This window comes from Mobula birostris, chromosome 6 (assembly GCF_030028105.1).
Source record: "Mobula birostris isolate sMobBir1 chromosome 6, sMobBir1.hap1, whole genome shotgun sequence".
In the NCBI taxonomy this organism is placed as follows: Eukaryota; Metazoa; Chordata; class Chondrichthyes; order Myliobatiformes; family Myliobatidae; genus Mobula; species Mobula birostris.
The window spans coordinates 39,240,522-39,253,342 of NC_092375.1; the positions used below are offsets into that span (position 1 = coordinate 39,240,522).

At 37.6% G+C, this 12,821-nt stretch overlaps 1 protein-coding gene across 5 annotated transcripts in view; it reads left to right on the forward strand.

Annotated features, from left to right (window-relative positions):
• LOC140198965 (POU domain, class 2, transcription factor 1-like) overlaps positions 1-12,821 on the forward strand; it is a 182,807-nt gene that overhangs the window by 154,453 nt on the left and 15,533 nt on the right. For all 5 annotated transcript variants that reach the window (XM_072260282.1, XM_072260280.1, XM_072260284.1 and 2 more), the window contains one exon: positions 4,312-4,400. In XM_072260282.1, coding sequence (XP_072116383.1) covers positions 4,312-4,400 — 89 coding nt within the window. The remainder of the gene's footprint in view (positions 1-4,311; positions 4,401-12,821) is intronic.

Genomic DNA, 12,821 nt, shown 5'->3' on the forward strand with positions numbered 1-12,821 from the left:
ACAAAGTTTTTCTTGCACTGTAGATAATTTACATTTACTATTTCTTTGCCATTTTTAATGAGTTTACAGATTTCTGGGAATCTTCAATGCTCAAGAAATATCCTTTTCATTTTTACCAAGTTCTTCAATTTACTTATTGATGCCTCGCAAAATAAACTAAAAATACCTACTATAATCTTGGAGGCTGTAGTCTGGGTCTCCAGAAAAATGATGCAAGTTTAAATGCGGACATGTACTTGAACCTTGCGACATGATGTGGAGACTTTTTCTAAAAGGATGTTCTGAATAAGATAGATTCAGTTCTCAGTTCCTCACTGGAATTGTATGTCTCATTTAGCAGAAAGATGCTTTTCCATTTTCAGGTCAGTTGCAGAATTGAATGAGCTCATAAAAATGGACTCTTTCATCTGGGTTGAAGACACTGTAAGTAAGGAGAGTCTGTGATGAAGTGTTAGAGCAACATAACACTTGAGCCCTCCTTTTAATACAATAGATTTGGATGATCAATGGACATCATTAATAGATGCCTGCAAAAGAGTATGAAGAGATTGGGGTTTATTTGGCTCATCAAGTCACTGACAGTGCCTTCCTAGCAGTAAATGTTAAGTACATGTATTCCGCAGATGATAGAAAACCTAAGCATTTGACTATCTAATCATTACTAGCTGTTGGGATTTAGCATTATTTATTATTTATCTGATGGTCATTCGAGATATATAAACTGGGGGTTGACAGGTCCTTGATTAGTAAGGGTGCCAAAGGTTACAAGGAGAAGGCAGAAGAGAAGGGTTTGGAGGGAAAATAAGTCAGTCATGATCAAATGGCAGAGCAGATTTGATGGGCCGAATGACCTAACTGCTGTGTTTTACAGTGGTTTGTAAGAGTATTCAGCTCCCAACACTTCGTTCATAACAATGAGTATTACAACCAGGGATGTTGATCAATTTAACTGAGAATTTTTATTTATGACTCATATGCTCCTTTTTCACAGTAGAGCTCGAAAACAGGGAAAATTATATAGAATGAAAAACTAAAACTTCAGAAGCTAAAATGTCAGCAGTTCAAATGTATTCATCCCTCTTTGCTCAGTACTTAATAGAACCACCTCTGTCAGCTTGTACAGTCCTTTTTTTGCACAATGTTATCCACTCCTTGCAAAATTGCTCGAATGGTGCCAGTTTAGTTGGGGAGCAGTGGTGAACAGCAATCTTGAGGTTCCAAAGATGCTCAGGTTAAGGTTAGGACTCAGGGCCACTCAAGGACATAATTTTTTTCATTTGAAGCCACCTCGAGCCAGGTTTTTATCCAGGATATCTCCGTACTTAACAGTATTCCTATTTCCATCAATCTTGACTAGATTTCCAGTCCCTGCTGTTGAAAGGCATCCCTATAGCATGATGCTACATCCAGCAGACTTTACAGAAGGGATGGTGTTATCTGGTTGATGCACAATGTTAGATTTATGCCACATGTACCGCTTAATGTTGAGGCCAAAATGTTCCACTTTAGTCTTGTCCAAACACAAAAAGTTGTTTTGGGCAAGGATGTGCTTTTTTTTTAAAGCCAGGCCTTCTTGTTTCCCACTATTCCATAAATACCCTTTTTGTGCAAGGCCTTTAGAGGTTATAGTCTATGAACTTCATCTCTAGCTGTAGCCTTTGATTTCTGCAGCTCACTCAAAGTTACTGTTCGCATCACAGTAGCCTCTCTCACGAGTGCCATTCTTCTCTGGCAGCTAAGTTTAGAGCAGCGGCCTGACCTAGGCAGTGTGGGTGTAGTTTCATATTTTCCACTTTTTTACGATGGACAGCACTGAGCACCGAGGGATGTTGCGATAGTCTTGAGTCCTTCCCTGATTTGTCTTGAATACTTTTGATCTGTTGAAAATCTACCATACTGTTGCACCTTAGAGAGAGAGGGTATTTATTCTTAGGAAATCATTGAAAACAGGTGATCTTCCTTCAATAAATTGGGTGAGTTGGTAAAGTAATACTGTATGTTGCACCTGAGGAAAGTTAGCATAGTCATTACAAAGGGGATGAATATTTTTTCAGCCTCACAGTATTGGTTTTTAATTTGTAGTAAATTGTTGACTGGCTTTTGAATTTTTGTTTTGATTTGACATGATGCACAATATTTTGTAGATTAACTCAGAAAAATCTGACTTCAAAATAGTTTAAGTATAGAAAATGAAACAGGAAAATGTGAAAATAGTTGTAGGGGCTGAATACGTTATCAAGGCACTGTATGTTTTAGATGATGGAATTGTAGGTTTCTAGTTTAACCTTTGGAAAACTGTCCTTATTTAGTTGAAAAATCCAACAATTGTGTACAAAATTCAATAGGGGTACTGTAGTTTTGTGACTGAATGAGGTCTAATCAAGTGAAATAACCAAATCCTGTTCTCTGGGACTTGAAGTTTAAATAAATTAGGGGTGGGGTGGGGGGGGGGGGAAGAGTCTTGGCATCAGTGATGGTGATTAATGAAACCATTAATTATTGTGAAACCAGGCCTTCGTTAGTATTCATCAGAGTGATACAGGAGACTGCAGATGCTGGGAAAGTGCAAACTGTTGGAGAAGCTTAGTGGGTTAGGAGATGGTTGAAGTTTGAGATCAACCTTTGCATTAGTTTGCAGCTATCCATCTGTGTCGACAGACTTTTTCTGATACAGTGAGTTCTTCTACCAACTTGTTTCTTTGCTGTATATTCCTCAAGTTATTGAAATCTCTCACCCTTGCTAAATTTGAACAAAATGTGATGCTGAAACTATTGATAGGATTGACTCTTAACTTCCTTCTGAAGTGGCCAAATGCACATATGGATAAATTGGAAGTTGTTTAATCATTTGTTCTGTATGTATACTTTTCAAATATTTGCTGTATTTCCAAAAATGTTCCCATGGTACAACATCGTGCATCCTTAAACATCTATTTACAGTTGTTTTCAGCCTTTGATCTCATTATGATCAGTAAGTTGTTGAATAATAAGAATCCATTGCAAATATCTGCTGATTAATTCTTTCTTAAATTGAGGAATATATATTTTTATATTTGTATAGTTCTGTACCCAGCTAAGTATGCTACTTCTGTCAATGCTTATAGGGTTTTTTGTTTTATTTTTAAATTTCTTCAGGAGGATGAATGTTGTGTTTACCAGGTAATATTTTTTTAATTTTTACAAGAATTTAAGCAAAATCTTTTTACTCTTATTTTAGTTGCATTTATTTACCTTTATATGATGTGGAGAGATGAAATAACTTAGCATAATGGTCAAGACATTAAGGAATGTAGAAATGGAGTCTTAAGAACCCCAGAGTGACATTTTCTATCTAGATTTCAATGAAGTGCTGAGTACCTATTTGGGTTTCCATTTATTAGTTAAAACCAACCCTAAAAAACCTGTCATCTCTCCAGAATTTTTTATCATATTGGTATCTCCACATAAATCAGAGTTTAAGTCCCAGATTATTTCTTCTTTACTTATTTGAGAAGTAAAATGTCAACAGCTTCTAAATCTCCCTTACCTCATTTTGATATTCTTTCCCCACCATCCATCGCAAATGGTGCATAATTTCAAGTCCTTAATTCCAAACCATCTTACAAACAGAATGTACTGAAGTGCATTGTGCATGTTTTTTTTTAATCACTAAAAGAACAGCAAGGTCTGGTACAGTATTTTGTATTAAAAATTGGTTTTCCTTTGAAGAGACATAATCAGTATTTCATTCAAAGTATGATTTTGCTTTTGTGTTAACGGGAATCCTTCTACGTCGGGGGTCCCCAACTAGAGGTCCATGGTATAAGTAAAGGCTGGGAACCCCTGCACTAAATGCACAGGTCTGATTTCACTTGTTCTGAACTTTAATGTGATAAGTCTACTTACAGTCAGTGAAGAAAGCTGCGTTTGTTTGATGAGTGGGTTGTGGCAATTGGACCTATGCTCCCTCAAAACAAGTGGTTTACCAGAAATATTATTTTATAATTTAGTTAGTTAGAACACTTAATTCATCAATTCCCTTTTGTTGCTTTGCTGAAATAGGATTTGGAGACCTGCACAATTAATTTGTGTGCCTTGTCCTGAACTAAATGAATAATTTTCACTGAATAGTTTTAAATTTATTATGATTATTCATTTAGTGAGCAGAGGAAGTTACAATAGTATTGGAAATTTTCGATAATTGTCATAGCCAAACGATTAAAGTGTTCAGTTGACTTCCTTGCACACGTTCCTTCCAACAAAATAAACAATTTTTCTGATATCGTAGCATATGCTTTGACATTACATATTACATATTTTTTGCTTTTACAGAGGTGCCTTACTCAGTCTGAATCCAGGGAGTCTTGGTGGTGCTCTTGGTCCAGCATTAATGAGTAATAGCACACTGGCAACTATTCAAGGTTGGTAACATCAGTACTTTACATTTCCACTATGTTCCTCTTCAAACCATCTTTTTGATTTACAAGAAGAATGACAAGTACTCAATTTATTTCTGCTTTAGAATTTTTTTTTAATCTGTATGTTGCATTATTATGCATTCCAAAACTGTAAAGGAATGTTATTACATTAGATAGCTTTATTGATCCCAAAGGAAATTAAATTGTCACAGTAGCACTACAAGTGCAGAGATATACAAATATTAGAAGAGATGTAAGAAAAAATAAAAAGTTACCTTAAAAATAAGATGTACAAGATTTACAAGTTAATGATTACAGGATTTCCAACACTGAGATGGTAGTGCAAGAATTACCATAATATTTTACAGTGATGGGTGCACATTCATACCATCCAGGCAAGAAGTGATGGTAGTATTGTGCAGTTTTGCATGGGGTGTGCGTGACAGCAGGGTGTGGTAAACAAGGTCAAACAGAGCTCTGGTAAAAAGAGGTTAATAACAGTCTAACATCACTTCCCCAGCTATAAGTTGGTTCATTATAGAGCCTAAAGGCAGAGGGTAAGAACTATCTCATATCATGCTCTTTAGAGAAGCACAGTTGTCTTAGTCTATTACTGAAAGTGTTCCTCTGTTCAGCCAAGGTAGCATGCAGAGGATGAAAAGCATTGTCCAGAATTGCCAGGATTTTCTGGAAGGTCCTTTGTTATACCACAGCATCCAGTATGTCCAGTTTGACTCCTATAACAGAGCCAGCCTTTCTAATCAGTTTATTGAGCTTGTTGGCATCACCCATGTTTGATGCCATTGCCCCAGCACACCACCACATCGAAGATTGTACTGGAGACAACAGATTGGCAGAGCGTGTCAAGGAGAGGCGGGCATACTCCAAAGGACCTCAGTTTCTTCAGCAAGTAGAGGCGACTCTGGCCCTTCTCGTACACACTCTCTGTGTTGGTGCTCCACTCAGGTCTATCATCCAGGTGCACCTCCAGTTACTTTTAGGTCCTTACGACATCCATGTCCTTGCCATCAATAGTAACAAGGAGCAGTGCAGGTTTGGTCTTCCTAGAGTCCATCACCATCTCCTTTGTCTTACTGATTACTTTAGGATAAGTGGTTTGCAATATTGTTACTCATGAAATAGTTGTACAGTTAAACAGCTGAAGTACTTCTGCATTTGAGAATGTTTTAACATAATAAAATACTAGACATCTTGCTAATCTATGTTAAGTGAAGGGCTGAAAGTTTTACATTCTTTGATATTAAACTTGGGCTTCTGGAAATATTAATCTAACAAAAATGTTGCTTGGTGTCATAAAAGGAAACCCAATACCAAAAAATCCTATTCTTGTTCAAGGGTAATGAATCCAAAGGAGTAACCACAGAGCTGAAGTCTAGCTGATGGTAGAATTGTAGTGCCAGTATTACTACTTAAGTTCTGAAGCTAAGCTTTTGTCTTTAGTTACTTTTTACATCATTTACATCATTATGCTTTTGTTGTGCATTAGTATTTCAGAATAAAAATTATTACTAAAATTGTGGTCCCACATATCCATTATAGAATTCAATGTGTTTTCTATTGACACATTCTCAAACTGAATGGAACAAATAGATCATTAAATAAAATTTAGAGCCCATGGTACAGAAAATGGAGAAGGACTAAATCTATCATTTTCAGGTTGGGACACTGTAAATAGTGGGATGCAGTGTAGATTGAACCATTAACAATGATTTTCAACAATGAATAATGAAGTTGGTGAATCAAATCTGCTGAGAACAGAGTGGTGAAATAAGGTGAAATGCCAGATATAATAAAACGTGGGAAAATGCAATCCAGTTTGGTGGAGTATTGTGAGTCAGTGAAAGTTTTTGAACTTGAGGGAGCTGCATATCCTTATACATGAATCCAAGATGGCCCAGTGGCTCACTTCTGTTTTTGTTGCTTATGGAATGTGTGTGAAATCATCAGCCATTTCACACGCTTTGACGTTACAAAGGTTAAACAACTCTCTGGACTCAACCTGCAGGTTAACCTTTAGGGAATCCTGCAGAAGTTTTCCCAAGTGCCCTACATGAAATTCACCTGTGTTGCTTGGCCTCCATGCGCACATGGTCATATTCTAAAAGAGCATAATACATTGGAGCAGAATTAAGCCATTCAGCCCATCAAGTCTGCTCTGCCAATCCATCACGTCTGATTTACCATCCCTCTCAACCCCATTTTTCTGCCTTCCCGTCACATTAGACACATTTACTAATCAATACCCTATCAACCTCTGCTTTAAATATACCTAATGACTTGGCCACCACAGCCATCTGAAGCAATGAGTTGCATAGATTCACCACCCTCTGACCAAAAAAATTACTCCTCATCTCTGGTTTAAAGGGATGTTTTTCCTATTCTGAAGCTATGAACTATGGTCCTAGACTACCCCATTATAGCAAACACCCACTCGGACTAGGAATTACAATATTCAATAAGTTTCAATGAGATCCCCCACCCCTCATTCTTCTAAACTCCCAACAAGTACAGGACCAGAGCTATCAAATTCCTCTCATGCTGTATGTTGACCCTTTCATTCCCAGAATCATTCTTGTGAACCTCCACTACTCTCTTCAATGTCAGCACACCCTTTCTTAGATAAGGGGCCCAAACTGCTTACAATATTCTTGAGCACAGTCTGACCAATGCCTTAAATAGCATCAGCATGACATCCTTTCTTTTATATTCTAGTCCTCTCAAAATGAATGCTAACATTCCATTTGCCTTCCTTACAGCCAACTCAACTTCCAAGTTAACCTTTAGGGATTCCTGCACGAGTTCTCCCAACTCCTTTTGCACCTCTGATTTCTGAATTTTCTCCCAGTTTAAAAATTAGTCTACAATTTAGAAAATAGCCTACACCAGTGGGTTAGGTTCATTAACATATTACCTTGAGGAAAATTATTCATAGGTAGCCTGATGTTTTCTGCTTGGATACCTAAAATATTGTTTTTACAGGAAGACTTCCTTGTGATTTCCCATTTCAGAAAAAGGCTTTTTACTCATTTTATTAAGTTCTAAACATTTACTGTTAGTACATGGAACCAATAAATACAATCAAATGTAATGTTAGAAGAAAATCCAAGTTGACCTTAACAAAAGTTTCCCCTATTATGCACACATTTAAAACAAACCTTATAACTTTTGGAATTGTGTTATCTTTATGATATTAATTGCTTGCTTGAAAGGATTGGGGAAGAACATGGATTATTTTTAAAGCCTTACAAGTTGCTCCTCAAAACATTTGTGGTCCAGGTAAACATTGAAAGCTTCCTGCTGCTTCCCAGTGTTGAGTTTGAAATTGCAATGTGCATTTTTTTTTTTGATTGTACAAGCCCAACTGATCAGATAACAATTTCCTTAAGGTAAACAATTACTTGAGCACTTAATGTGAGAAGAAAATTAAGTTCTCTTCAGTCATTTTGCAGCTTTATTGTAGATAACTTGAAGAGGAATGAGCTGAGTTGTGCTGGACCACTCGCTCTGACTAAAATCTGTGCCTGTGGTCCCCATGTCTCCGCTTGTCTGGGTCGTATATGAACCACTTATTTCCATTAGACATAGGAGCAGAATTGAGCCATCTAGCCCGTTGAGTCTGCACCACCATTCTATCATGGCTGATCCTTTTTTTAAAATCTCCTCCTCAACCCCAGTTTCCGGCCTTCTCCCCGTAATCTTTGAGGACATGCCCTATTAATCTCTCCCTTAAATATATCCAATGACCTGGCCTCCACAGATGCATGTGGCAACAAATTCCACAAATTCACCACCCTTTGGTGAAAGAAATTTCTCTGCATCTCTGTTTCGAAAGGGTGCTCCTCTATCCTGAGGTTGTGCCTTCTTGTCCTAGATGGGAAACATCCTTTCCACATCTACTCTGTCTAGGCCTTTCGACATTTGAAAGGTTTCAATGAGATCCTCCCCCGCCCCCCCCCCCCAATTCTTCTGAATTCCAGCAAGTACAGACCCAGACCCTTCAAACATTCCTTGTATAATAACCCTTTCATTCCTGGAATCATCCTTGTGAGCCTCCTCTGGACCCTCTCCAATGCCAGCACATCTTTTCTAAGATGAGGGGCCCAAAACTGTTCACAATACTCAATATGAGGCCTCACCAGTGCCTTATAAAGCCTCAGCATCACATCCTTGCTCTTGTATTCTAGACCATGAATGCTAACATGGCATTTGCATTCCTCACCACCAACACAACATGCAAGTTAACCTTCAGGGTGTTTTGCACAAGGACTCCCAAGCCCCTTTGCATCTCAGATTTTTTGATTTTTTCTGTTTAAAAAAAATAGTCGGCACATTTATTTCTACTACCAAAGTGCATGATCATGCATTTTCTAACATTGTACAGGTGCACATTCCTTTATCCGAAATTCTGAAATCTAAAAAGCTCCGAAAACTGAAGTTTTTTTTCGCCAACAACTGATGTCACTCAGGTGTGACGTGGCAGCACTAGCAGAGGCCGACAGACGTCAGTTGTGGCTCAGCACTCGTAGTGGTTACACGTGCATTTGCTGTTCGCTGATATTTTGTGTGCACTGTTGACTTTGTGTTTAATTTCACTGTGAAATTGTCAAAAAAAGCTGCAGATACCCCTATGGGTAACAATGTGAAAAAGAGAAGGAAGCATCTATCATTATCAATAACGCAGAAAGTGGAGTTATTGCAGAAGCTTGATCGTGGTGTGTCTGTGCAGTGTCATACTGAAGAAAATAGTGTCGGAACTACCACTGTATATGATTTAAATAAACAGAAAGCCAAGTTACTGAAGTTTTATAGTGACAGTGATGTTCTACATTTATTCCAATAAGTCATTTACCATGTGTTTGATTCAGTTCGTTTGAAGCTGTATATTCTTATGTTTTATTGAATGTTTTTGTTGGAAATAAAACTTTTTCTTGTCATTATTCCCTAAATACAGTATAACAACTATTTACATAGCATTTACATTGTATTAGGTATTATAAGTAACCTAGAAATGATTTAAAGTATACGGGAGGATGTGCGTAGGTTTGGTGCGCTGCCGGGTCCTAAAGTCCACTGCACTGAGACAGGTTAAATAAGGGGCTTGAGCATACGTGTTTTTTGGTATCAGGAGGAGGGTCTGAAATACAAAAAATTCTGAATTCGGAAATGCAACTGGCCCCAAGGATTTTGGATAAGGGATTGTGGACCTGTATTTCATTTGCCACTTTCTTGCCCATTCTCCTAACCTGTCTAAGTCCTTCTGTATCCTACCCGTTTCCTCAACCTGCCTGCACCTCCACCAATCTTCGTATCATCTGCAAACTTAGCAACAAAGCTACCTATTCCATCATCTAAATCATTTTATACAGCATAAAAAGAAGCGGTCCCAATACCGATCCCCTGCGGAACACCACTAGTCACTGACAGCCAACCAGAAAAGGGTCCTTTTATTCCTGCTGTTTGCCTCCTACCGATCAGCCAGTGCTCTAACCATGCTGGTAACTTTCCTGTCATACCATGGGCTCTTAACTTGGTAAGCAGCCTTGTGTGGCACCTTATCAAAGGCCTTCTAAAAATTCAAATATACAATATCCACTGCATCCCCTGTATCTATCCTACTTGTAATCTCCTCAAAGAATTTCAACAGGTTCGTCAGGCAGAATTTTCCCTTAAGGAAACTATGCTGACTTTGTCCTATCTTGTCCTGTGTCACCAGGTGCTCCATCACCTCATCCTTAACAATTGACTCCAACCACTGAGGTCAGGCTAACTGGTCTATCATTTCCTTTTTGCTTCCTTCCTCCTTTCTTAAAGAGTGGAGTAACATTTGCAATTTTCCTGTCCTCTGGCACCATGCCAGAGTCCAATGATTTTTGAAGGATCATTTCTAATGCCACCACAATTTCTAACACTACCTCTTTCAGAACCCTAGGGTGCAGTTCCTCTGGTCTGGGTGACTTATGTACCTTTAGGTCCTTCAGCTTTTTGAGCACCTTCTCTTAACAGTAACTGCACCCACTTCTCTTCCTTCACACACTACAACATCAGGTATATTGCTAGTTGGATTTCTGAACTCTAAACGTGCAGCTGAATGGCAGCTGGAGGGTCGGCAGCACTGTGAAACTGCTCCCTAGATGAGCCTGCAGAAGGGAAGGCTGAAGATAGAACTTCTGTCAAAGCTGTCACTAAACAGTTTCTGAATGCTAGATATTTAGTACAATTAAAGTTGAAGTAAATAATCTTTAAAATATATTTAAAAATTTGATAGAATGCTAACTTTTATAAATGCATCAGAATAATAATTTTGTTAACATTTCCCTTCCAGCTGTAGTTCTGGAAACCCTGTTGAAATCTTTTGGGGGATAGGGTTCTTCAGCAGTGTGTCAATTCCTCAGAGGAGTCTAACTGAACAAGATAATGACAAAACTGTCTCAAAATTGTCAGCATATGCACACAAGTCCAGGATGTAATTCACATTAGTAGGATTATATATGGCCTTAGTGAGACCATGACTGGAGTAAAGTAAACAATTTTAATTGCTCTACCTTAGATATTCTAAAAAGGATTTACTTGCTTTAGAAGGAGTGCAACAAAGATTCACCAGATTGGATTGGCATATTGGTAATCTGAAGAGCGATTGAAGAATGTATAAATGAGAATCTCACTGAAAGATTCAAATGGTTTCCACATGGCAGATTTCCTGGAAAATACCTAGTGCATGGGAGAGAACTAAGTTTAGTATAGCTTGCAATTAAATCGATCTAAAGAAACGTAATTTTAGCTTTATTATTTTTCATTTTTAACATTTTGATAGCATATTTTATTTGTCATGTTTGTGAGTATCTCCAATATTGGCAAATATTCACTCATTTTGAAATCTTTGAGAATTAGTTTAGCTTGGTAGCGTAGCTTTAACCAGCTGTTATATCTATGATATTTACAAATGAACTGACTGAACTGGTTGGAACCAGCTCTGCAAAAGATCTGCTCTAAGTAAATGTGGACCAGGTTGGTAGTGGAGCAGAAATTGTCCAGAGCACATCATTACTGGAGAATTCAGGGACTTTAACATATTACATTCACATACCACTTCTAACACTAGAATCTTTATTCACCATAACATTTTATTATTATGCTCAATGTTGGGTTGATTTGTTCTCAGATCTTGGCAACTTATGTGCAATGTTTTGTCACCATGTGATGAGACATTGTCAGTGCATTTTTGATTGCAGAGTGTCCTGCGAATGCTTGGCCCTTATATACTTCTCAGTCAGCTGCTCATTGCTCATTCAGAGGACACTCCACAATCAACAGCACACTGATGATGTCTTATTGCACGGTGATGAAATGTTTACAGGTAAATTGTCAAGAGTGGAAAGCAAATCAACCACCTGAGCTGCACATCTTCCGAATTATGCTTAATGTGTTTTTCAAAGCAGAAAATGCATGAAGTTGTTTGCAAATGAAATAGTATTTTTGGTGTTTTGTGTTGGTGACCCTAGGTTTTGCAAAAAGGTCATTGATCTGTAGCATTAACTTTTTTTTTTCATGCCTTGTGAGGCCTTTATCATTTTTTATGTTTCATTCAGATGTTCAACATTAGCTGTAGTTTGTTTTTGGTTAATATATATATCTGAAAGCACTGGGATTACCATTTCATCTATTCATTGCTCTGTAAATAAGCAGAATAAATTTTTATTCACTCTTTCAATATTTTTATTAATATATAAATTGCATGAATACAAATACAGAATTCATAAGGATATAAGTAATATGAATTACATTACATTTAAATCACAGTAATATGATCACAGTATCCCATATTCTAAATCAATCATGTAGAAAAAAAGATTGAATTATGAAATGAAATAAAATAAAATTATTTTTAAATATCTACCCGCACTACCAAAATGAGCTGGTTGGTTAAAAAAAAGAGAAGAAAAAAAAACCTTATCATATAATATTTTAATAATGATGGCTCAGATCCATACTTTAATAACAGTTCAAAGATTATGAAAATAACTCAGAAAGGGCCCCCATAACATTAGAAAATCGTGTTTAGAATCAGAAATCAAGCAATGAATCTTCTCTAGATCAAGGCATCAGATAGCCGTTGAACATGAGTGGGTGGGGCAGCCTCCTTCCACTTAAGCAAGATCGCCCGCCTGGCCATAAGAGACATAAAGGCCAATACCCGTAAATTAGATGGCTTCAGTTTTGTAGCACTGTCCTCAGCAATACCAAACATGGCAGTCAAGGGATTGAGCTTAAAACTAACATTGAAAAGTACAGAAAAAGTTTGAAATACATCTTTCCAAAATTTTTCATTTTTTTTTGGCGTGTGCCTGCGTGTGTGCGTCTGCGTGTCTGTGATGTATTTTTCATGGCTTTTACAAGGCGCAGAGC